General features: G+C 49.5%; 1 protein-coding gene across 2 annotated transcripts in view; it reads left to right on the forward strand.

Annotated features, from left to right (window-relative positions):
- Positions 1-26,972, forward strand: part of PDCD6IP (programmed cell death 6 interacting protein) — a 1,152,781-nt gene that overhangs the window by 416,066 nt on the left and 709,743 nt on the right. For both annotated transcript variants that reach the window (XM_069613187.1, XM_069613188.1), the window contains exon 10: positions 14,396-14,573. In XM_069613187.1, the coding sequence (XP_069469288.1) occupies positions 14,396-14,573 (178 nt within the window). The remainder of the gene's footprint in view (positions 1-14,395; positions 14,574-26,972) is intronic.

A 26,972-nucleotide genomic window follows, 5' to 3' on the forward strand; every position in this document is an offset into this window, starting at 1 on the left:
CAAGGCTTTTAAGGTCCAAGACGCAACCCTAGCTAAAGGCATTTTGTAGATGGCTTAAAGTCTTGACAAGCAGCAGAATCCCTAAAGTTCCTGTGGATACTTTCTAGTCTTTAGGATGCAAGAGGATACAACCAACATTGCAGACCCTGTTAAAGAATCGCTAAGGGGACACAAGCAGCAGCTTGAGTCTGAGGTAAGCGGGGGTTGCTTTAGACACCTGTGAGGAACTCATGGTGACAACAGTACAGACAGACACTGTTTGCCGGTTGGAAACCTAAATCTAAGATGGGAGCAAGCGTCGACCATCAAATAAAATTAAGGCAATCCTTGTGGAGTTGTGTCAAAATTAAAAGGGCCTATACTAAGAAACATATTGGCAAACTTCACAGCTAATACAAAAAAGGTGAGGGATGATTTTCAGGGAAAGAAAAGTGTTATTATATAATGCCAGGATGCGGTAGCTTGGATCTCCATTCCCCACGTTTTGAGCATGCCGCAAGATGGGATCATGGAGCACAGTACACACTTGAACTTACTCTTACGTCTGGTCCCCTTTCCTCCATACTGTATGGGTGTCCCTTCCAAGGGACAGGAGACAGAACCTTTTTCACCAGAAAATAGCTTCTTCCCCTTTACATTTAGAGGCGCGCAGGGGCACAGTCCAGTCCCCTTTTCCGGGTCGACGGGAACGGGCAGAATTCACCAGCGCTCCTGGATTTGGCTTCGGCCATGTAATTCCACGTGCGGATACTTCTCCTCTTTCTTTGTTTTTGTCTTTTCTTTCAGGTCCTCGGTCCTCAGGCGCCACAGCTCCTCCCCGGCGCATGTGGACTTCTACAGGGTTCAGAAGGTGTCCATCCTGCAACGGGCTCTTCCCAACTTCAGACCCCCACGCCCTCTGCCTATGTTGCCTTGCCCCAGACCACGGTTGGCAAACATGTCCGGCGTGTGACTCGCTGTCCTTGAAGGCGCTGAAGAACTGACTAGCCAGGTGGAGGGAGCTCTTCCAGAAGTCGCCTCCAGAGGATCTCAAGAACTTCGTGAAGCATCGACCCAGGTCAAAGGTAGGGCCGATTATTTTCCAGCGCACCCCGCAAGGGAGACTACTTCCCAGGGACTCTCTCGCGAGGGAGGGACCGGCCAGGTCTTTCTACCGCACGTGCACTGAGGCTTCTACAGCTAGCGGCCTTTGGGTAGAGGGGTCCTCGGATCCTCCCGGATGCAGTGTCGAGGGACCGGAATGTTCTTGTACCGGGCCTACGCCCAAGGGGCTAGGCCCTTTTAATGGCGACATGGCTGAGGGGCTACGCCCTAATATCGGCAATATGTCCGAGGGGGCACTTAAACACAGCTCTACCGACCCCCGGGTCGAGGGTGTCGCACCTGCCGAGACCAGAGGAGCAGGGTAGGCCTCGTGATCCACACGCGAGAGTCTTGGACGAGGCCGGACCCAGTGGGCTGGGCAACACGTCTCTGGCACGTGGAAGGCAGCTCGACAAAATGTCCGCCGCGCCAGACGGGGGCATCCATCCGACGCCATTCCACGAATTTGGCGAAGAACAAGTGTCTAGGTGGGACTGGTCGCAACCAGGTATGTGGCCTACAGTCTACCCTTCATTTGCTCAGGGCAACTTTCCCGTGCATCTATATGGACAGGGGTACACAGCGGCTCCAGCAGACCCCCGCTACCCAGTCTGTACCCCTTGCAACCTCTTGGGCCAGTGAGGAGGTGCTCTTCGAGAAGTTTCCCGGCCTCATGAGGTCTCCTCAGATGGGTGTTATCATCAAGGACGCAGTTGGGGATGTCCTCCCCGCCATGCTAGAGGCACCACAGACTCCTTCATCGGGCCCCCAGGACCTGGTGCAGCTTCCTCCTCCGGCTCCACAGCCAAATCTGCTGCTGCCTCCCCGTACCTCAGCTTCTGGCGCCATCTACCCCTCCTCCACAAGATCCTCCAGATCCGCAGGATACGGACGAGGAGGACCCGGACACGCCATCCTCAGCCAGGGCCTTCCTTGAACGTCTTGCTGGCCTGGCAGAGTACCTAGGCCTCCCTTAGCCTGAGGTCGAACAGCCGGCAGAGGGGGTTCTGGCTGAAGTCCTCACAAGTCGCCCCTCTGTCAACACAGGGATTCCATTGCAAACCAATGCCTCCTCCCTGGCCAAGAAGGGTTGGCTCAAGCCCCACTTAGTCCAGCCGGTCAACCGACGTCTGAATGCCAAGTACAGGCAGATGGAGGGGGACACTCTCTTGCTCTCTACCCATCCTCAGCCACACTCCTCAGTGAGCGCTGCGGCATCACTTTACTCTAAGCCTCAGTCTACCTCAGCCGCCTCCTCTGCGGTGCTGCTAGGCAAGGAGGAGGAGATCTTGGAGGCTTACGGCAAAAAGATCTCCAACGCCTCCTTGCACCTGCGTCAGGTCAACACAGATGACTTGCTGGCTGCTGCCAACCAACGGTTATGGCAGGAAATTGCGGACTTCCTCCCGGAACTCCCTACCCATGCCAATCACGCTTTAAGGCGGGGCTAGTAGAGGCCAAGCTCGTGGTGCATGACCTCATGGAATCCACAGTGGCGCATATCGATACCTCGAGCTGTGCCATCTACATTGCCACGGACATGAGGCGCACAGCATGGCTCTGGGCGACGAAGTTCAACCCAGATATCCAGGAGCGCATTTTAGATCTACTGTTCGAAGAGGGTTGGGGGGGGGGTGGGAGTGGGAACTCTTCCACTGCTCTACAGACGAAGAGCTGGACAAAAAACAGCTCACAAACGGCAAAGCCCTTGGCCATTCTTACAAAGAACCTGCCCAAATCTTACACCCAATCTCAGCAGCGCTCTGAGAAGGGTCGTATATATAGAGGGTTCCGCGGCTTCCAGGAATGCAGATCCAGGCAGCCTGACCACTCGCTGTCTCAGAACCGGCGCAAACAAAAAGGGGGGAGGAGGGGAAGAGGGGAAGAGGGGAAGAGGGGTAAGAGTTTTTTCCAGTTCCCCTCCTCAGCCTCCGAGGGAAAGAAGGCAGGACATGCCCCTTCGGGTCCACGTGTTTTCAGTGGCGGGCAGGCTTGCTCTCATGCACATTTCTGGCGTCAGAATTTCGCTGACCCCTGGATCCTCTCAGTATCCATGAGGTACCGGCTACCCATCCCAGCCTCTTCTCCCTCCTCCCCTCCACTCCCACAGGTTGGGACAGCAACTCTTTTGGCAGAGATCCGTTCGCTCGTAGAGAGCCTGGCAGTGGAGGAAGTTCCAGCCTCCCAGGATTTTCGCCATTCAGAAGAAGAACCGGGCGGGCCCAAGAGTTGTGCTGGACCGTTCCACCCTCAAGCTCTCCTTACCCCTGTAAAAATTCAAGATGGTTACGCCAGCTTTTATAGCGGAGACATTGGATAAGGGAGACTGGATGTGCTCCCTAGACCTGAAGGACGCGTACCTACACGTCCCAATTTGGCAGCCCCATCCTTCTTTCCTACGTTTCAGGATCATGGGCTACCGTTTCCAATACAAGGTCCTACCGTTTGGCCTCAACTCAGCCCCCAGAGTCTTTACCAGGCTCATGAACGCAGTAGCGGCCCTCGTCAGAGAGCAGGGCCTACACATCGATTCGTACCTCGACAGCTGGCTCATCAGGGCTACATCTCCGGAGGCGGTTAACCCCTCCTCCCGTGCCCTTATGAACACACTGCACAACCTGGGCTTCTCGCTCAACCTCAAGAAATCACAGCTGCTTCCCACGCAGACTGACGTTCATGGGGCTCATTTGGGACACGTGCTCCGAGAGGGTCTTCCTGTCGGAAGACAAGATCTCGGCAATCAAGAGGGCCACCGTCCACTTTCTCAGCAGAGAAGTGACCTTGGCTTGATGGTATCCACATCTCCTGCGTTTACTAGCAGCGGTTCTGCTAGCCGTCCCACACACGATACTAAGGATGAGAAGGATTCAGCTGCACTTTGCGGCTTCATGGAGTCAGGAGCGGGGCTCTCAATCCGAAATGATCAATGTTCCTCCATCTCTCCACCTGGACCCAACTTGGTGGTCCAGGGACTGCAACCTACGGACGTGCAAGCGCTTCCGGCCACCTGCTCCGCGGGCCACCATCACCACAGACTCCTCGCTCGTGGGCTGGGGAGCCACCCTGGATGATCTCTCGGTCCACGGCACCTGGACTCGACAGTGTGAATGGGCCTTGGAAAATGAAATTTACCTCTCGGCATTCCACCTCCCGGGGGAATCCAACCTGGAGGTGGACAGGCTCAGCAGGCTGGGAGCGGACAATTACGAGTGGCAGCTAAGCAACATAGTCGTTCAGGAGATCTTCAACGGGTGGTGTCACCACCAAGCGGATCTCTTTGCCACCTGGCACAACAAGAAGTGCCCCCTGTTTGCATCCTGGCAGGGTCTCTCTGGCGACGCATTTCACCTCCAGTGGACCGGCATGAAGGCCTACGCCTTTCCGCCCACTCCCCTGATCCACAGGGTACTCTGCAAGATCAAGGAGTTGCACCGACTCATCATTCTGATTGCTCCATGGTGGCCGGCCAGACCATGGTTTTCAGAGCTCCTCAGCCTCTGGGAGGTGCCCCGATACTCCTCCCGACGGGTCCAGCGCATCTTCTGGCGCAGCAGGGGGGCGGGGGATCATCCACCCCGTGCCAGGGAAACTAGCCCTCACAGCATGGTACCAGAGCAGGTAACGCTTCGGCACCTTAGGCTCTCACAGACCAATCTGGAGATCATACAGGGCGCCAGGAGCAAAGCCACCAGGGACCAGTACAAGAGCAAATGGACCAGGTTCTGCCACTGGGCAGATTCCAAGGGAATTGACCCTTTGGCCTGCAATCTGGACGACGTGCTCTCCTTTTCGGCGCACCGCGCTCATTCGGTTGTACAGGTGTACATACCTGGCAGCCATCGGGGCCTACAGGAACTCTGAGGAAGTCATTTTGTCCTCCTCCAACCCTATCATCAAACAACTGACAGGTCTCGCAAGGCTCTACCCGCCCGTCAAGAGACTGCACCCAGTATGGGACCTGAATATAGTATGGGGTGCCCTGGCGCACAAACCATTTGAGCCAATGGCGTCCGTGGACATTAGGCTGGTCACCATCAAGACAGCCTTACTAGTCGGTCTTACCTCGGCTCGCAGAGTCAGCGAGATTGAGGCGCTGGTTGCCTCAGAGCCATATACCACCTTTCACAGGGACAAGGTAGTCATGCGAACGCACCCAGCATTTCTACCCAAGGTTCCATCTGCATTTCACGAACGAGGAAATAGTCCTTCCGACGTTGTTTCCCGATCCTAAGGACGAAGCGCAGAGTGCTGCACTGCCTGGATGTCAGGCGTACCCTGAAATTCTACTAGGACAGGACCAAGGACTTCTGCAAGTTGGACGCCCGGTTTGTCACTTTTGGCGGCTCGAGGCCAGGCTATCGGGCCTCGAAGGCTTCCATATCCCGTGGATGTTCTCTGCCATCTAAGAAGCTTACGAGGGCCAGTACAAGATGCTCCCAGCCAACAGGCATGCCCACGCAGTCAGGGCCAAGGCAACGGCCATTGCATTCCAGCGCCATGTCCCTTGGCCAGCCATAAGCAGGACAGCCACTTGGCCTCTCCCTCAGTGTTTTGTAAGCATTACTGTTTGGATGCCGGCTCTAGATCTGATGCAGCTTTTGGACAGGCAGTTCTTAGGAACCTATTTGCTTAAGGAGGGCCTCCTCTCCGCCCGGGGGCTACAACGAGTTTTAATCGCCCATACAGTATGGAAGAAAGGGGACTGGACGTAAGAGTAATTAATAGCTACTCACTGTAGTGACTAACGTACTCTTAGTCCATAGTCCCCTTTCCCCCATACGTCCCACCATGCCCCCCCAATAATACTGGTGTCATTAGGCAATGTTAAATCTGTTGTCGACGCATCAATGTGGACTGAGGTGTGGCGGCGGAGTCAGGTCAGCGCATGCTCCCTGGGTCGCACCCCCACATGCCTCTAAATTTAAAGGGGAAGGTTTTTTCTGGTGAAAAATGTTCCGTCTCCCTTCCCTTGGAAGGGACGCCTATACAGTATGGAGGAAAGGGGACTATGGACTAAGAGTGCGTTAGTCACTACGGTGAGTAACTTATAATTTCCCCAGAATGAGTCAACGTTTCTGATACAGATCATCAGGATCCTCGCTGGCCAAGTCTCGTTTCTCTTGAAAGTCTCTTGCCTTCGAGGGTCTGAAGTGTTCAAATAACCCAGAAGAAAAGTTCCTTCAACAAAATTGAGTTTGTTTCTTGATTTCACTTTGGGTGAGGATTTCTCACTGCTGGGTCCCACTCTTCTGGGCGCTGACCCTGCTTTACTTCCAGCCTCCCTTCTCTGGGTTAATTACGGCTTTTCCTTCACTCACAAATCTTAATGTCTTTTCAAACAGTTCCAGTGGACAAACCTCAGCCGGGTTCATGTTTATCGACTGTTTCCTGGGACTGTAGACTTTGCCCTCTTCTCATGAGCATTACTTATCCGGGTTACACTTGCCAACTTTGCATTCAATTGCAGGCTTCACGTCCCTTACTTTCTCAAATTCGTAGATCAGACTTTCGATTGTACAGGGATTTTGCTTGCCCTCCTGTATGACCACTTTGACCTAACCTTCCTACAGCCTTCTGGTTCTAGTTGCATACACACAGGGGTCGATCAGTGTCTCTTGAGTTAGCACCCACATGGTGGCGCTTGCCTCTGCAGCTGGTCTCCCCTCAACACTTTGCAGTCCCTTTGAACTGAGTTCATTTTGCAACTTTTTCACCACAGCCCGGTTAGTATCGGTTCTCCCTTCGACTCACGGGCTGTGAGGAACTGCTTAGCTTTTATTCTTCGCTGGAGTAAAGGCCGGTAACACAGTAGCAGGAGTTTTCCTTGCTCCTGCTTATCAGCGTCAACATGGTCTGTGTGCCGTTGACATCTGTTGCAGCACCTTTGGGCTACTATGATTCCCTCTGCAGGGTTTTTGCAGGTCTGTGTCGGAAAGGACAAGGTTGTGTCTCTCCTTGTTCACCTTTCGATATTTGCCGTCTTTCTCTTCCTCTTGAACTACCGGACCTGGATTGCTGTCTTGTCGTGCGGTCTGCCTTGATCATGCCATGCTTTCTTGATCCACCTTTTTATCACTGTGGGAAAAGGAAAGGGCCTTCAGGTGTGTGTGATTCAGTTAATTGCCTGACCTTGCCTTGGGTTGGGGCATGTTAGGTAAACCGTTTAATAGTCATTTGTCATAATGTGAGAAAGTGTTCAGGGTGGAAAAGGAGGGTGCTAGAATTCCCGATTATCCTACGGGGTCAGATGGAGAAAAGGTATTGTCAGAATGGTGCGATTGGTGGGGTTTAGGAAACAAACAAGAATGACCGGACTTCTTATCGTGACCTGAATAATGGGATTTGTAGTGACTTGTTGAAGCAGCCTGGGGCTTCGGAAAGTTGGATTGTCCTAAGGGATATGATGGGGAAGGTTTGTGAAATGAACGAGAATGACCTTGATGGAGAACAGAACATGGGGGATTGTGGGAACAGTAGTATCCTATCGTAGTAGATTGGGTGTTTTGGACATAATTAGAGGAATGTGAAAAAAGATTGGGGTTGTTTGGGTGGGATGCAGGAAGACTTGGATTCTGGGGTAGATAATCCTTGGGTGCAAGTGTGTTAGAAATCTTAGAGGATGGGTTCTGTGCAGAGGGTTTATTGGATCTAGGTAGGAGCGATGTAATCGGTGGGAGGAGAGAGGCAGATGTATTGTACCCTACGAAGACCTCAGGGATTTCATCCTCTTCCTCCTTGGTACAATACTGCGCCTCACTTTGGATATTCTCCCAAGCATAACCCCCTTTTCCACGACCCAGGAGATCCTTGTCCAACCCCAGGAACTGGATCCAACTGTGATGGCTGTGTCCTGGCCACCTGGATAAGGGATTCCTGGGCTCTACTTGGTAGAACACCCCTAGGTTTTTCACACCCCTCTGTGCTCACCCCAAAAATCTCGAGCGTCATCTTGGATTCAGGTAAGCAAAATCTTTCTCCACACAGTACCTTTGGTTAGAAGAAATGTTCGTGGATGGATTATCTTCGATGTGGCAGCGCTGGTACCGACCTCCGGATTTCTTTGTCTGGTGACAAAAGGCAATGGATGGGGTCTCTCAGCAGCAGTCTCAACGGAGAACCTCTCGCATGGATTCCAGCAACTTCTCTGGTCACCCTGTGGTTTTGGTTCCTTTTCTGCAGCACCAAAAGCCGTGATTCGCCTGGTCAACCTTCAATTCCTGGAGTCCGGCACTCTGCTGAGGGGACTTGGATGAGTCGCATTGAGTCTCTGGCGGCTCACCTGGAGCTCAGCAAAAACGTGGACTGATTCGCCCTTTCCACGACAATGCACTTCAATTGGGTCAGAGGTCTCCTGGTATTGGGGTTGCCGCAGCTCTGCAGGACCTCGGGTGATGGTTGTGATTAAAGTTGGTTTTGGGACTGGTTGGTCCCACCAGTCAAAGTGAAGGAGTCCTCCTATTAGGAGTTCCTCTGTCACACAGAAAACAGGGTCAGGACAGCAGTGGTCGCTTCAGTGTTGAAAGGGTCTGCAGGCGTCTCTGGTCGTCATCTTATTCGGTTACTTCAGTTTCCAGTGGTCAACTTGCCTTTCACTCCAGGAACCTCGCCTTTTATTCAGTTTCAGCACACACTCCTCAGCAATCTTTCAGCAGTTTACAGAAAGGAGTGGGGCTGACTGTCCAATCACGACAGCTAGCCTCCCAGTGGGTACTGGTTCCATTCAGGCACTCATGATGACAAAGAGCAGGAGATTGAAAAACTCCTCCCCACTTACTGCCTGCCCAGACACACTGGAGCCTATGCGGGGACACCCAAAGGTTCCCACCAAAGGCACAAAACACACCCTCCCCTCCCAGAATGGGAGAAAGGCTAACAAAGAACAACCACGATACAAATGGTGATAAAAGAAAGGAGCCACCATGTTGGAACATATTGTGTACAACCCGGAACTGTGAATACAGTCTGCGGTAACAAATGGCACAATAGTTGGTAGAACATGTCCACTGGCACCTGCCATAACTATAGGGTTGTCTGTGATTAAAAAGTCACAGGAGTAGAGAGAAGGGGGATACTAGGTATCCTCCTAGCGGGTGTGTGCTAATATCTCATAGTATAACGTTTTAGGAAGAATACAAAGTATCCCTCTATCCTTAAGAACTGTAGTTGGTAAGGGTGAAGAAAGAATCTCAAAGGAGAACCCAAAAAGTTCCCAGCAACACTGCCCATACGGAGCTGTGTGCTGCAAACATTAAGTGATATGGAGGAAAGCAGACTCCATAGTAAATGTAAAACACAGAGACAGAGTTGCAAAAGTCAGAGCAAATAAGACACCACTCATTCAGGATGGAAAGAAAAAGGTCAAGAAGTCCAGCAAAAAGTTCTGGGGGGTCTAACCAGGAGGGGGGGATGAAGCATACAAGTGATAAATCTCCTTACCATGGTCTTCTCCTCCCAAAATAAGAAAGACAATATGGTCTCTTTTCTACTCTAAATCTACAATAAATGTCACCAGCAATGTATAACAGTTCAGCAGACTCCAGTGAGTGAATTAAATTAATTTTGGCCGGATAACAACTAAACGCTTTTGAAAAAGAGAGAAGCACCAACCTTACACATATTCTGTACTGAAAAACACACTATTTCAGCGGTTGCCAGCAACATGGGCTCAGTACAGTTCCCTTATTAACATCATGGGTCACTAGGCCTCACCAAAGTATTTACCTCACTATCTTTGCAATCTACCAAGCTTAACTCCTCTATAATTGGAAAGACATTGGTGTGTGGATGGGGTGTAGCATTTTTGGCAGTTCCTGTGTGGTGCCCCTTTCACTATTTCCACAGATCACTAGCCATTAGTTTGGATCTAGTCAGCTACTGGCACGGACGGTATCCCCTCGGTTAGCTTGTGTTTTTGCAAGGTTTGAGATGTACATTTGGTTTGCTTTATAATCCCAGTAGATGATATCACAGACTCCCTTTTTAGAATGCCTCTAATGGTTTCTCAGAATGTATTACTTGAATGTGGTGATTGTTAGGGATAATTCTCAGAAATGTGCTAATTCCCTCCACCTTAGAGACCCCCAGCAACTTTGCTGGATTTTGAGGACTTGAATTTGTTAACCTGGAGAGAGTGAGACCCTTTTTTTTCCCACTCTCTCGTATTTTAATGTGATTTTGAACTCTGTTTCTTTTGGTTATGGGGACTGACAAACTCCATAGGCATCATCTTTACATTGTGCCACATAGCACCTTCAGTGCAGTGGCACAGGGAATTCTTTCAGATTTCCCAAAGGTTTGAATACCTTCTCGGGAATAAACTACTGTTTCCCAGAGCAGTAAACTGAAATTGACTTTACTTACATTTCTAACTTTCTCGACCCAGCACACACAATACAATAGGGTGCTTGGAGGGGTTGCCTAGTATCCCCTTTTTGTCTAACTTCTCATGTAACATTTTTGTTACCCCTTCCTCACTGAATGGCTGGTGGCAGTGGTTTTGTTTTAACTATTGTGGTGTGCATTTACCGCGGGCTGCATTCGCAGCTGCAGTAAAGCGCCCAAGGGTGCCATTTTTGTCAAAATGGCCCCGGTCTTCTTTTTTCGCCATTTCTTTGTAGAAAGGTCCTAATTGAGATTTACTCTGCATGCCAAACCAGGTTTGGTCCCATTGTTTGCTTTACCTTTGGCGGGATTCACGTGTGAAGCCCGCCTCTGGCGCCAGGGTGTCTGAAGTAGACAGGCAGTGAGGGAGGTGCCCGAAACTCCCTGTGCTTAGTCTCCTAGGAGACCCAAATGCACTCTGTAGTGATTGGCAGGCTGACTGTCCAGCAAGGACAGCCACCCTGCTGGGTGACTGACAGCTAGGCTGGAATGAATGGAAGAGAACTGAATAAAAGGCGAGGCTTTTGGCTTGGAAGGCAGTTGACCAGTGACCAGTGGACAAAGGAACCAAAGAAGAACTTTGAAGAGGACGCCTACTGCTACTCCTGGACCATTGGTTTTCGCGGTGAAACCCTGCTGCTGTGCTGAAACTCCAAATTCGTATCGACAGAGAGCCCCTGCAAGGATGACTTCTCCCCTCAAGTTGGTGGGACCAATAACTCCAAAGTAAGCCACCTGGATATCCCTCTGAGCTGGTTGAATTTCCAGAGTTGCTGCTGGAAACTGTATAGCCAGGGAGAATTACACCAGATTGTGTGAGTTGCTTTTAAGTTGGCCAAGAGCTCCAGGAAAATCCTCTGGACTCCCAGGAAGCAGGACTGACTGAGCCTGAGCCCCCTCAACACAGTGTGGGACCCCAGAAGCAAGGAAAGTCCATTTCAACAGCCAGGAACCGTGCTGTTAGGATTTGCGGTAGTCACCAGGAGCTGAAACTCTGAAATGCCACTTGTTGGAAAGATTGCCGGTTGCGAGCGTTGACCATCCCATTGCAGAGCAGGAATCCCCAGAAGTCCTCCCTTTTGTCCCCACGACTGAGGCCCAGGAACCGAGAGATCTGCAAAACTGCACAGGAACAGAAGTCATCTGCTGCACTTTTTTCTTCAATACAAAGTACTGTAAAGTCTGAAAGAACTTTCGTCGTAGAGCTGCTTGCATCTTCTACCACTCACAAGTCTAATCAGCTTGTGGCCCTAAATTTGATTCTTCTTTTCTTCAAAGACTTCTAAAACATTGTGCAAATAACTTTTCTACTTACATACCAGAAGTGCTTCATCCTATATAAGACTTTTGCCCATTGACTTTGGCTTAGCCTGTTGTACTGAATTACTCTTCTTATGGGATCTAAAAGTATTTGCCTGCTTAAGAATATTTGTGGTCTCTTGTTATAATAACCTTTCCCTTTTACCAACCTCTAACAGTATTCTAAATGCAAACCGTAAGATATGAATGTCCCTAGCACCCTAGCTATTGAAGTCACCTGAGGGTGCAGGTTGTGTCTGTGGGCCATCCCAAAAGGGTCTTTGCTGATTTAAAAACTAAGTGTACAGTATTGAAGTGTATTTGTGTTACTTCTATATTGCTCCCTTCTGAAGAAGGCTTATTCTAACTGACTGATACATTAATAATTGTTTATTCAAGAAACCTAGTGTGTCTACTTATTTGAATACTTGGCACTGTGAAGCTATGTGTAACTTCCCTGTAGTTCACATTGACCCCTTTTGAGATAAGCCTGGCTGCTCAACATGCTACCAAAACTGTGTAGTTCAAGCTTATCCTAAAGGTTGGGTTTCCTATACCTGTAGTCAGAGTTATGTGTAGTGTTCCCAGAGGGTACTGGATACAAACCTTGCCTAACAGTGATTAGTTGCAAACATTGAAGACAATTGTATGATTGGTTGAGGTGGTGTCTTTCAGAACCGGAATGAAAGAGTCAGGATGGGCTAGATGAGAATAGTATCCGTGACCATGCATAGAAAGACAAAGGGATGCTAGTAGACTTGCCAGTTTTGTCCCACTTGTACAGTCTGATTTGATAATGCACCCCAAAACAGTCTCTGACCACAGATCGATGGATCATGCTAATTCTCTGCATAGTAGGCAACTGAAATTCCTTGCTGTACAATTTCAGGTTTGTAATAGTTCAAGTGGGCTTTTTTCAGAATGGCTGAAGATGTAGTTGGAGTACGTCTTTATTGAAGATTTAATGCTAATTTTAAAGGACATTTTTTTAGCAGAGATTATGGACACCAAGAGCTTTGCTTAGATATCAGAGTCCATGTTATTTTGTGAAGACCAACTGTAGATAAAACACAGCACCGTTATCCTTTGTCATACACAAGATAATGGATTGGCGGAGTGGTTGAATAAATGTGTGCAAGTGCAGGCAGCTGCAGTTAGCTGTTATTGTTGAAGGGTTTGCCAAAATGTAAAAATCTCTTGGAACTACTGCCCATTCACTTACTTGGATTGCACCTTTCATCATGATAAAAGCGTCTGGGGGTGGAGAAGCTGTGGATATATAAACAGGCAGTGGAGGGCGGGTAAATCCATTTATGACAGGAGTTAAGAAACACAATTCTTTAACCAGACTAAGGTGATTTGTAATGTCATAAGCACTTTTAGTCACAATTTAATGTAGTGGACATTCTAAAAATGTTACCAGCGCATACTGCAAAAGGGACTGTGGAGGTTGTGAAAGTATCAGGATTGGCTGTTTTTTTACCAGTGTTGGGAAGGTGTACTGCACAAAGCTGCACATCACTGAGCTGAGAAGTGTTTGGTAAGAGACCGATTATGAAGTACATATTGTTTACCACACAATTCACACCTGTGGAATCCCATGCAAATGATGACCTTATGGAATTGAGACAGACAACCACACCCTGTTTGGTGAGTGCAGAACGTAATGTAAGTGTTTGGAACAGAGGGAAGTGGATTACACAGATTTACACAAGGTCAAAGTCAGCAGGAGACTGTTAATTCTAATGCATCGGTTTCATTAGCAGGACATACCTGTATATCAAACTTTGAGACAACAATGTTGTTTTCATACCTCAATCAATAGTAATGCTCTTACAATTTGTTTCTGTTAATTATTATTAAATATTGTACTAACATGGCTATCTCACAATTTCAAATTATTTCGGTTCACTTTTCACGCTTTTATGGGGTACGATTGTTATAACCTCTACCGTTTACCTCTACCCAGGCCTAGTTTCTCCTAGGGATAGGGATGTTTATTTCAGTTGTAACACAGGCTGGATTCTAAAACCCATTCCCTGCGGAATGAATTCTCGTGATTCTGTGTATAGTACGTTTATGCAGCACTAGAGAAGTAGGAGATCTGTTTATATGTTGGCAACAAAAAAATATACTTTGTTCACTTTTCTAAACTGCATTGACTGCTATGGTAGCGGAAGACAGCAAACCTGTCAAAGGGGACTTATTGTAAGAGAAAGGGACAGATTGTAAGAGAAAGATAACAAAGAGTTTAAAACCTAGTGGAATAATTACGAAAAACGAAACAATGAGTTGAGAATAACTGGATGTTTTATACAGCGAACCAGCATGGATAGTTTCTGATGTCCTGCTTCTTTTTTAAAATAAGCAATTAAATTCCCCTGCTCCAGCTGTAAATAAAAAGGGTTTGTCAAGTCAGTCTGGAGTTTTGTGCATTTTTTAATGTTTGACCTTGTGCCCCTCTCTGTGGTCACAGTACATCCCATAAAGTACATTGGTTGTATTTCCTGTGTATTTTAAACTGTTAACCATTATAAATACCAATCTAGTTTAAAGTTGCATGCTTGGTGGCATTTTAATAGGTTATCAAATGTGTACGCATATTTACAAGCTTTCATTTATTTTCTCATAGGGCGCTGGCTTCTCTAAATCTCCCTGCTGCTATTGAAGATATGTCTGGTGACACTGTTCCCCAGTCTATTTTACAGAAGTCCAAAGCTGTAACAGAACAGGGAGGTGTCCAGACTATTGATCAGCTGATAAAAGATCTACCTGAACTTCTACAGCGAAATAAGGAAATCCTGGATGAGGTATTGAATTCTAGTATACTGTAAGAGGTTGGGATTAAAATGTTATGCTGGTGCAGAGGAAGTTATGCTTCAAAGGTAGTGAAAGAAATGGTGAAAAAAAGAATGTTATTTGTGTGTATTCTACCTACTGCTGCTAAGCCTCTTTTTTAGTTTTCTAAATATTCCGCGTTCATTCATTAATGTTATCATATTGATTTTTATAGGCAGGCTAGTCATTAGTGTCTTTACATTTTTTTGTTTTTTGCAGTCCTAAGTTATATATTAATGTGCACCGACTAGGTTTATAGTGTGTTCCTCCACTGATACAATTTATTTATAATCAGTGGAGGAACACACTATAAACCTAGTTCTATTTCAGCAAGGACTTTAGGTGTAAGAAGCTAGTCAGTAGACGGGTTCATGGATTTGTTAGCCTAAGCTGGGTTTGTAACTACTCAATTTCTGTTGCCTTCAGGTCGCTTCTTCAATTAAGCTAATTCTACATTTTCACATGAGTACCATCTTTAGATAGGTCTGGCTGCTCAGCCCCTCTACCAACTTGTGTAGTACTGACCTATGCCAATAGGTGGGTTACCTATTACCAGGAGGACAAGGCTGGTGTAGCCGCCCACAGGGTTACTGCATCCAATCTTGCCTAACATTGTTGTTCAAATAGATGCCGCATCAATCTGACCTGGGGGGACCCATGACTATTCCTATATGCGTGTACTAGATATGAGACCCTCCAACATAATGCGGTCATGTGGATTCAATGATTTCCATAGAATCAGGTTTGCCTTACGTGTAGCAAAAAGAATAGTATGTAACTGCATCCTAGTAGGAATATTGTCCTGCCATTCCTCTACCTCAGGCCCAAATAACATAGAACTAGGTGTAAGAATTGGGACAACCCCTGAAACATTTGAGAGCCCAGTAAATACCATCCCCAGAACATCTCAATCTGTGGACAAGACCACAAATGGTGTCCCATCGTCCCAAGGCTGCCCACACACCTTCCAACACAGCGGAGCATTGGTTAACTTTATTGCATATAACTTAACTGGTATAATACCGCTGTATGATTTTAAATTCAAGTTCCCTAGTACCCAGGTTATGTGAAATTTTGTTAATCAATGAAAAGAACATGTGCATATATAATATACATCAGTTTATAGTGATAGCATCGAATGCAAAAGCATCGAAAAAATGCATTTTTTTACCCCTTTAAAACCTATTATAATCAAAATAGAAAATGCATTTTTTCGATGCTTTTGCATTCAATGCTTTGTATTCGATGGACTCACTGGATACCTATATATCGGCACAATCTAATTGGATACCCAGATCCTCGGCCCATTTATCCGCTAGTTCTGAATTCGTTCCCACATTGTTTGGGTTATGGTAGGGGAGTTTTCCTAAAGTCCACTTGTCTGGTTCCATGCCTTTTTGTCTAATAGGACCCAGTCAGTATCTCTGCCCCCGGTCTGCTCTCATGCGGGGTCCCTCAGGGATCGTCTCTCTCCCATTCTATTCAATATGTATATTCGCCCTCTTTTGCTTCTAATTTTGTCACATGGTTTTAGATATTACTCCTATGCTGATGATGCACAAATTTTGGTCCAGCTGGCCCTTAAAAGGGCAGATACTGCTACTCGGCTAAGGAGAGGTTTAGAAGATCTTGGTGCATGGATGGCAGCCAACTGGCTGAAACTCAACAGATCCAAAACTGAGTTGCTGGTGGTAGGCACCTCTAGCCCTCTTCATTTCCGGACCCCTGAGTTCTGGCCAGTTTCACTAGGCAACTACATTGGCTGCCCATCGAGAAGCGGATTCTCTTTGAATCTGTGTGTTGTGCACCGTGCTTTTTATAAGCAGGGTGCAGAATACCTCCAGGCTAAATTTCCATGCTATGCGTCTCCTCGCCCTTTGCGCTCTGTCTGCTCTCTGGATTTCTGTCCCTCGAGTTAGACTTTCTCGCATTGGCGGCCGCGCGTTCTCAGTTACAGCCGCAAAAACTTGGCACAGCCTTCCACTGTCGCTTTGAGCGGTTGACCATCATCGATCATTCTGCCGAGCTCTCAAAACTTATCTTTACTAGGTTCTTGCTTACTGCTGCCTGCCTCTTGCTCTATTCAGCGCCAGGATGCCTCCGGGCATACGTGCGCTTTAGAAATACGTATAACATAACAGAAATACGGAATACGTATAAGATAACAGGTAAGACTCTTTAAAATGATCCCTTGGCATACAGGTCCCCAACTCTTAGTATAAGTTTGTACTACCCAAAGTATCTTGGTAGAATGGCAGAGCTGCCAGGCTTATCATAGGAGGAAGATGTGAGCTCTAGGTCAGTACACTGAACCTAGTAAATACAGTAGTCCAAAGAAACTTACTCAGTAAATGTTATATTAAAAATATACATTTATTCTTAATTACACAAAGAAATGTACACATTCTTATTTCACTAACCAGCACACAAGAATCAACCTTGCTCCCTCTCGCTCAGAAACAAGAGACTAGGTTCAAGATTCCGTCCATTACACACACATAGCATCAACCCCAAATACACTATACCCAAGCTACCTTGCCCACCTTATCCTAGCATTAATCCGAAAATCACTACCCCAGCAGCTAAATCTCAACAGATCAAGTGCGCCATTATCAATGCCAGATCTCTTCCAGCCCACGCACTAGACATTGCAGACCCTATCACGTCCCAAGAACTTGACTTCATTGCAATATCCGAAACATGGCTACATGCGGCATTAGGACCTTCACTGGCCCTGGCCTTACTGCCAGACTACGGCATCACTCGATGTGATCGCAATACTGCCCAAACTAGAGGGAGAGGAGTTGCCTTCATTCACAAAAACTCTCTTGGTCTAAGAGTAGCTACCAATTCCAAACTTGAGTCGGCTAAAATACTCTGTCAAATTACCACTATCGCCCAACCAAACTGCCACCCTCCATCTTATCTACAGACCTCCTGGTCCCGCTCCTTCCTTTGTTGGCGAAATGTCCACCCTACTTCTCGACAAAACTAAAATTAACTCGCAAATTATCATCCTAGGTGACCTTAATCTGGGACTCAGTGACCTTAAAGACTCTACTGCCTTTGACTTGGAGAATGTACTGACTGACTTCGGCTTCTCCATGCACATTCAAGAGCCTACCCATACCAAAGGAAGGACCCGTGACTGGCTAGCCAGCTCCAACTGCAATATTAATGTTCTCTCCAATACCCCCTGCTTATGGTCTGACCACCACATCATTACCTTTAATGTTGAAGCAGGACCTCGCTCTCCTCCTTTGTTAGCTCCAGCCCTCCCACTAGAAATAAAAGGGACATAACCAAAGAGAAACTTCTCCCACTACTACTCCCATCTCTCAATGCAGTCACCTACTCCTGCACCAACCCTACAACCTTAGCTGACACTTGCTCGCAGCCATAAACTCAATTGCCTTATTAAATTTAGGAAGTCTAAACCAAGTGCACATCTCAACTCTTGGTTTACACCTTAGTTAAGAGTGCTCCGCAAAGCTAAACGTTGCACTGAAAATCGCTGGAAAAGCCACCCTTCTGATGAGCATAAAGATGGCTTCATCCTTGCCTCCCTCACTTATAAAGATGCTATTATCACTGCAAAAAAGGAGTCTCTCAATAACCACATTATGCAAGCAGACTCGAACACAAAAGAACTTTTCAAGATCTTTAAAGAACTTGAATCTCCAGCCACCCCCCCCCCCCCGACACTTGTACCAAAGATAGTAAATGGTGTGCCAACATTCAGTCCCCTCTATTGAATAAAATCTCCTCTCTACAATCCAAAATCAAAGACAAACAAGACAGCCTGAAACTGGACAATCGTCCACCAACCCCATCAAGGGTCGCTCCTCTAGCTTCTCTTAATATCAAACCTTTTGCCTTCTCTCCACTCACCACTGTTGAGGTGGAAGACATTATCAAGAGAATCAAACGATCTAACTGCCAAGGCGATACCTGTCATGCTCCTATCATTAAGGATTCTGCCCATGACCTGGCCCCATTTATCACGGCCTTCATTAACTTCTCCTTTAAAACAGGTACTGTCCCTGACAACCTCAAGGACGCTTGGGTGATCCCTCTGCTTAAAAAACCATCCTTAGCGGAACATGCTGGACGCGTAGGTCTCGCGCTCCTGACAGCACCGCAGGGCCTAGTGGACTCTGCCAGTCCCCGGCCTGAAGTACAGAGCCCAGCCAGAGGAGATCCCCTCTTCATGCAGCGGGCCCCACCCTGAGTGGGTGTCGGGGGATCTGCAGTAAGGACTCTGTGGCATGACTTGGAGCGGTGACCCCAGGAAAGGTCCATAGAGCACACCCCAGCAACGGAGGCCGGTGTGCGCCTGAGCGGTCCCCACCAAGACAGAGCCGCGGGCTCAGGAGAACGCTACCCACGCACGGCTGCCCTCACGGGAGGAGACGCCCAATCCAGTCCAAGGCATCGGCCCCGCGCAGCACTTAAGGAGGCACAGGGTGAAGGCCCCCCACCCACACGTGGTCCCCGCCAACACAGAGCCGTGTGGGTATCGCAGGCCCAGGAGGACGCCGCCCGAGACCCCACCCTTGGCTGACGAATTGAGAAAGGAGGAGCAGGAGAGCGCCTGCCAGCAAGCCAGAGAGATCCTCTCTCCCGGGAGGACCAGGGCCCCTCCTGGTCCACCTTCAGAGTGCTCAGAGGCCCACCCAGAGCCCCATGCACTGCCGCCCTCATGGATGGAAGCACCAAAGTCAAGTCGCCAGCCCCACAGGTACCAGGGAGGCACTCCAGGCCGTGGAAGCCGCCCTACTGGGCCCACTACAGTGACCGTGAGCGAGGAGTTGAGGAGAGCGTGGGGGTGGGAAATAGACTGGATGCAGTATAAACGGGCTGGCCACCACACAACCTTCCCCTTGCAGCGCCCCGGCACTCCACCCAGCCGGGGCGAGGAATAGAGGCCAGAGGCGCCTGAGATCTGCTGATCCACCTCCGGCCCTCACCCCGAAGGCCCTACTTGAATATACAGACCCGGGCCTCGAGCACAGCCCCCCCCACCACCACAGTGCCGCAAACCAACACAAGGCACCCCACCCAGGACCACATCACTCTGGGCATGGGGACGGTTTTGGGCCGTGGACTGTACCACAGGGACCTCCGTAACTGAAACCCGGACAGAGGCAGCACCCCTGGGTGTGCCAGGACACCCAGATCCTGGAAAGCGCGCCAGTATCGGGGGTGATCTCGTGTCTCCAGCGCTTCTGCCGGCCCCACTCGGCCACGATCGAGTCCCCCAGAGACACCATGCCCACAGGCGGCGAGCCCCCCCCCCCCCCCGCAACCTCCCTCTCCCCCCGTGGCACTCACAAAGGATGCTCTCAAGGACATCCTCCACGAGATCAAGGCAATTCGAACAGACATACAAGCATCAATAATGGATCACAAGGGAAGGGTGGACACCTTAGAGGAGAAAATGGAGGGGATGGAAAACAACCACCTCCAGACGGACCTCCTGGACATGAAATACGAGGCAAGGCTAACGGACTTAGAGATGAGAGATTAGGACATAACCCTGAAGATGGACGATTGAGAAAACAGAGCGCCGAAACAACCTGCGTATCATGGGCGTGTCACAGGAGAGAGGGGAGACAGCGGCTGAAGTGGGGAGGAAGGTCCATGGCCTGATAATCCAGCTCTTCACGTTGGAGGGGGGCAAAGAGGTCCAGCTGGAAAGAGTGCATCGGGCTGGAGGGGGCGCGGGAGGAGGCCCAAGGTCTATCGTAGTGCGGTTCCTCCGCTACAGAGAGAAAATTGAGGTCTTGGAGAAGGCAAAGAGGCTGGGGAGCTTTATCTTTGAAGGCGACACAATTAAGATCTACCAGGACCTATCATCTCTTACGCTCACCCGCAGAAGAGAATGTCGCCCGCTCACCCAGTGGCTTACAAGTCAAGATATAAGATACAGGTGGTCTTTCCCTTTCGCCCTGTCATTTGAACGAGCTGGGGTGGACTATAGAGAGACCAGTGGCAAGGAGGCCTCGCAAGTGCTGCAAGTGATCAAGGGGGACGCGCCGGGGGAGGAAAATGGGGTAGACACCCAGGTATCAGTTGACAGAGAACCGGCGGGCCCTTGTTTCACAAAGACGACAAAGGGCAGAAGAAAATTCAGGAAACCAAACACCCTGCCATCTGAGGCCGAAGGGGACTAGGTGAAGTAAGACGAATCAACTGGAAGATCAAGATTAGCTCATTAGCAACCACGGCCGGGGACACGAATTTCATCAAGGGAACTGCGGTGCAGGAACATGTTCACACCCTGGTGGCTTGCCCGTTGGCAGGCGTCATGAACAAGGGAGGGGAGAGACGAGGGAATTGGGGACAAGGACCTTGGGGCACGGGACCTATCCAGCTTTGACAAGAAGCAGGGCAGCTCCCACAGGACCGGGAAAACAATTAATCCAACAGAGAAAAAGCAATGGCAGACAATGAGGAAAGGGGCTGGGTTGAGTCGCTCAGGATGGGCTCCCTCAATGTCAAGGGGCTCAACTCACTGACAAAGCGCTCCCTTCTGGGAAGGGAAATGAGAAACGGGAGAGTGGATATTTTGTTTGTGCAAGAAACCAGAATGGTGAGGGGGGAGGAGAGGGCTATCCCAGGATCACACGTGGGTCAGACCTTCTGGGCATCCGGCCACATAAATAGAGGAGGAGTCGGTATCCTGCTCCATAGGAATCTGAAACTGAGGTGTCCACTTGGGAGAGGGAGGATGGGAGGGCCCTGGTAGTGTCCGGTAACCTACATAATACCAGAGTCACCCTAGCAGCGATATATTGCCCCAACGTGGGTCAGAGGGAATTCGTCCAAGAGGCCCTGGTAAAGTGGACGGTCTTCTACTCCTGGGTGGGGACTTTAATCTGTGGGCGGACCGAGAGCTGGACCATAGTGGGAAGACAGTCCCACCAAATAGCAGTGGGGGGACACCTCATGGTGAGCTGCAGGAACTAATGTGGGAGCAGGGGTTGGTGGATATATGGCGGGAACTGCACCCGAGGCGTAAGGGATGCACCTTTTACTCTGCAGTCCATGGTACCAGAATAGACTATCTTTTCACGGGGGAACCAGCACATGAGCAGAATAGAGGCCTGTGAGATTCGGCCGGTTAGCTGGTCAGACCACGATATGCAACGATTTCCTGCTGAGAGATGCAGTCTTTAAGGAAGAAATGGCAACAGCGATCAGAGAATTATTTTTTTAAAAAAAAACTTTTATTTATTCAGCTTGGCAGCATAACATAGGCAAAACAAGACCACAAGATGGGTACAATGGGATTACAGTAGTATACAGTACAAGTAAACAGTGACTGCATCGTATAAGGGCATGACCAACCTACACATACATGACATAAGCAGGGCGTATGTGGGTTATAATGCAGAGTGAACAGAAGCTGGGGACTGAACATCCGGTGTTGCACTCAAATCGGACATGTAGGACCGGAATCTGAGCCAGATATTTCTGGGCTTTGAGTGAGAGGGTTGTAGATAAGACTGTCATGATGCCTACTCCCGGAGAACCAGTCCAGGACCAGCGTCCCCAGAAGTAGACATCATGTTCCCGGGGAAAAGGCCAGCAACCCCTAGTAGGGGCCCTTTGGACCTCAGTCTTGGCGCCATAGGCGCCAGGCTCATAAAGGGAGTGTTTATGTGAACTTACCTGATGCAGACCGTGCTGCCAGATCCAGACCTCTTTGAGGCCTGTGGGACTATTTAGCCACTCGGGTGTGGCCGGGGAAGAATACGTACCTGGAACTACTTTGGGGGCTATTTAAGTCACGCCCAGACAGCAGCTCACGCTTCGCGGCGTTCTGCACCTAGCAGCTGGACGCTCACTGCGTCTGCTCCTGCATCCTGACTCCAGCCACGCCCGCCTCCATCCTGGAACACCTGAAAGGAAAGAAGAGAAGGGAAAAGGTGAACAGAAGAACATTACCTGCTTCTACCCGCAGTCCGGAGTCATCACGCCGGCGATCCTAAGGGAAGACATTTATTTTAAAAACGCATCGCGTTGCTCGCTGCAGCGCCGCGTTCCACTCACCTGTTCATGAGGCATCTCCGTGCTCCTTAGCGACCATCTGCACGATCCGCCGCATACCTGCACCTAAGGGGGAAGAGAAGAACAAAAGGTGAGCAAAAGGAACATAATGAGGAAAGCCAGATTTTCGCCATAAGACTTACCTGATTATTGTTGGGAGAATCTTTCCTCATCTCGGGTCGGCGCCGCTTCTTCGGCAGTACCGTACCCCGGCCCCTATGGGGGAAAAAAGACACACGCATTAGTGGGAAAATATAAGGACATTAAAGGAACCACCCATCATAAACTCACCTGAGTTTACCTTCGGCGAATTGTTTCCTCTACGCGAAATCTTCACTCAGCACCTGTGATAAAAGGGATAAGAGACGGACTACTGAATATAAAGGCAAATAGAAAAAGAGGCCAACTCTTGAACTTTCACAACAGTATACTTACGGCACCTTGCCAGGAGAGTCAAGTAAGCTTGGATCCTCACCAATCCGAACACCAGTGAAGTAACTGGATATAATCGCACCCCTGCACCAGAAGCAGGATGGAGAGCTCGTCCTTTCAAACCTTAAGGTGAGAGTTAACAGGGAATTTCGGAGGTGGTCTGAGGAGAGTGAAAGAGGGAAGTGGGAGGCCGACGCGCTACTCCGCAGGTAGTTAATCCCCTTTCTCCATCTGCCGAAGGATTCTCCTGCGAGTCAGACAAGCGAGATTTGGGGGTCCTGTCCAGTTGGTCTTCCGATTTCTGCGCATCACCTTAGAAGAGGCCGCAGCAGTCCAGACCTGGTCAGCGTCTCCGTGGGAGTCGGGTGTGTGTTACAAAGACCAGGTTTCCTCGGTATCCGAGGCCCAAGTGACTGCCCCCAGCCACTGGGCGTGAGTAGGCGGCTTGGGACGTAGCCAGCAAAGTAGGATGGACCGAACTGCAAGAAGCATGCAAAGGCCCGCCTGTTTTTTTGGAATCCCGAGAAAGCCCAGAGAAGACCTGAAAGAGGCACCCCATTGGGGAGGGGTCAATAGGGTGGTCGAGCATAGTGGATACGGTTGAGCATACTGCATCCCACAACTGAGAGGTGGGGGCAGGACCAGACCATGTGGATATAATCGGCAGTATCCTGGCCACATCTGGGACAGCTCGGGGAGTGGTTGCTAAACATGTGATGTAATCTGTTTGGAGTATAGTGGAACCTATGCAGCACTTTAAACTGGACCAATTTGAAGCGGGAGTTAAAGGATACATGCTGTATACGAGCACACATATGGGCCCAGCGTTCATCTGAGACTTCCATCCCAAGGTCAACCTCCCAGGCCCGTCTCAGCTCTGTAAATTTCGGAGTGGATCTGGATTGAACCATAGTGTAAAGCCTAGGTATTTTACCTCTGGTAGGTGAGGGGGAGATCAGCTCCTCGATGGCGGGGTCATCTGGCGGTAACGCTGGGAACATCTGGTAGGTTCGCTTAAGAGTCTTACGAAGGGATGAATACTGAAGCCATGCACATGGGCTACTCCTCAGGGGCAATGGGAGGTCAGGCCACTCAACAAATGTACCCTGGTCGAAGACCTCTCGAAGCAGCTCGTATCCGGCCTCGGCCCAGCGACGCGCCATAGCTGGTGGCACTCGCGGGACCTCTGGAAGAAAATTCTAAAGAGGGAGGTTGCCATGGAACGGGTGAACGGTCCCCATCAACTTCCAAACTTTCGTTAAGGCCAAGGATGTGCAGGCGACCGGGCTCGATGAGCCCTGTGTCAGAGGGAGGGGTTGAATCACCAGGGAGCAGATGTCCCGGTCCACAACCGCCAGTTTTTCAAGTCTGACGTGTGGGGGGGGGGGGGGGTCCGTTGTGTTGAACCAGTGAGATGTATATTGAATTTGGGATACCAACCAATATTTAAGAAAATCAGGGGCTCCGAAGCCACCATGGGACATAGGGGTAGACAAAGTACTAAATTTAAGTCGGACCACACCCGCGTGCCATAGAAAGGAATTGATAGTGTGAGTCAACTCTTGAAAAAAAGTCCTCGCCTGGCCATATGGGGATGTTGGTGAACCTGTAGAGTAACTGGGGTAACACTACCATTTTCAATATCCCTATTCTACCTGCAAGAGAGACAGGGAGCTTGTCCCGGGCTAGTGCTTTCGGCAACAGGTGTGTAAGATACCTTTGAAAGTTCTCCTCTAAGGTCGACTCGTAGTGACGAGTTACCACTATGCCCAGGTAAGTGATTTTAGATTGAGCCCATGTGAACCCCAGGGTGTCAGGAGGGGGAGGGGGGCAATCCTTAAGTGGGAAGAGTGAAGACTTCGAGCAGTTCACTTTGAGGCCTGATATATGGCCAAAGTAGATGACATCCTCCAATATCGGGGATAAGTTGGTGGAAGGAGAACATATGAAAAGAAGAGCGTCATCAGCATATAAGGACACTGTCAGCTTGACCCGCAGTGCGGAGCCCTCTATCTGCATGGGATTGGCAAAGCATGTCAGCAAAGGGTTCTATTGCTATGGCGAAGATCAGGGGAGAGAAGGGGCATCCCTGCCTCGTCCCCCTAGCGATCTTAAAAAGAGGGGAACAACGGTCTTCCGTGCGGACCCTGGCCACAGGATCCGAGTAGAGCACTCTAACCCAGGAGAGAAAGGTAGGGCCAAATTTGCATTGTTTGAGAACCCGCCAAAGGTACCTCCAGGACACTGAATCAAAAGCTTTTTGCATGTCGAGGGTGGCCGCCACCGCATGTGTTTTGGGATTTATTCTATTGATTATGTTAAAGAGACGCTTCCGGTTCAGAGAGGTCGAGCGACCCAGGATGAAGCCTGCTTGATCTGAGTGGATGATGGATTGCAAGAAGGGGGCAAGCCGGAGTGCCAGTAACTTGGCGTGTATTTTGACGTCACAATTTGAGTGAAAGTGGGCGATAAGACCCGCACTGTGTGGGAGATTTACCAGGTTTAAGCAGTACCATTATTGTGGCCTCCCGGAGTGATGGGGGGAAATACACCTGCCTCCACAGATTCCTCCCAGAGAGCTATTCGGTGAGGAAGAAGAAGTGTTTTATAGTGTTAGTAGAATTCAATTGGGATGCCGTCAGAGCCAGGGGTTTTCCCCGAGGAGAGGGAGTCCATGGCGTCAGAACTCCTCCAGGGTGAGCGGGGAGTCGAGGGACCCGTTGTTTCCAGGGAAAGGGCCGACAGGGGGAGGGTCTCGAGATAGGAGTCGACCTCAGCCATTGAGGCCTCACCCGAATTGGAATACAGATCTTCATAAAATGTGAAAAATTCCGAGTTGATGTCTTGTGATGTGACAGCCATAGAGCCGTCGGGCCTTTCTATCCCGGGGATATGTGGAATCCCCAGCTCATGACGGATGAGTCTAGCCAAGAAGCAGCCCCGGCGCTCGCCCTCACCGTATTTCCTCGGCAAACCAGGAGTATCTAAAAAAAATATTTCGTGATCCGCGAGGGAACGGAATGCATCTAGTTCCGCCCCTATAGCTGCTAAAGTTTCGGGGTAGAGAGTAGTGAGCATCGGGCCTCAAGGATAGATAGTTTGGATTCGCTTTCCGCGATGTCTCTCCGGATAGTTCCGAGTATGCCATTTTCTTTGGACAGCGCTATGCCCCTAATGTAGACTTTGAAGGACTCCCAAAGCGTGGCCTGCGCTGACACTGAACCTGTGTTTGTCTCGAAGAACTCCTCAATAGCCACCTCGAGTTCAGAGCTAAACACAGGGTCAAGGAGTGAGTGAGGTTTCATCCTCCAGTGTCGAGTACGGTCACGATCTGGACCCCAGTCCATGGTGATGGTTAAAGGAGAGTAATCCGATAGGGTTCTGGGGAGGATCGTCAGTTGCAGAACATTTTTTATCAATACGTTAGAGCTAACCCATCTATCAATTCGGGAATAGGAATCGTGCACAGAGGAGTAGAAGGAGTAAACACGAGAATCAGGGTAGAGGAGTCTCCATGCATCTACCATGGCGAGGTGGGGGAGGGATGATAATTCACCGTAGGCCGCCTTGGTTAGTTGGCGAGGCCTGGATCCAGACCTATCGAGATCCACGTCAAAGTTTGTATTGAAGTCCCCCCCCCCAGAGAATGGGAACTAGAGGGAAGCCATCGAGAAGGGATTGAGGTGCACATAAAAATCCGGGTCATCCAAATTGGGGCCAGAGATGTTCAACAAGACAACCTCCATGTTCTGTGGCGTGGAGTAATACAGATCTACCCTGAGGGTCTATTTGTGAGGAGATAAGAGTGAATTTGAGACTCTTGTGAATGAGTCGTGACCCCGCGGCTTTGGGTAGAGAAGTTGGTAAAGAATCTTTGGGGGCCC

This window comes from Ambystoma mexicanum, chromosome 5p (genome assembly GCF_040938575.1).
Source record: "Ambystoma mexicanum isolate Mex_15411 chromosome 5p, UKY_AmexF1_1, whole genome shotgun sequence".
NCBI lineage: Eukaryota > Metazoa > Chordata > Amphibia > Caudata > Ambystomatidae > Ambystoma > Ambystoma mexicanum.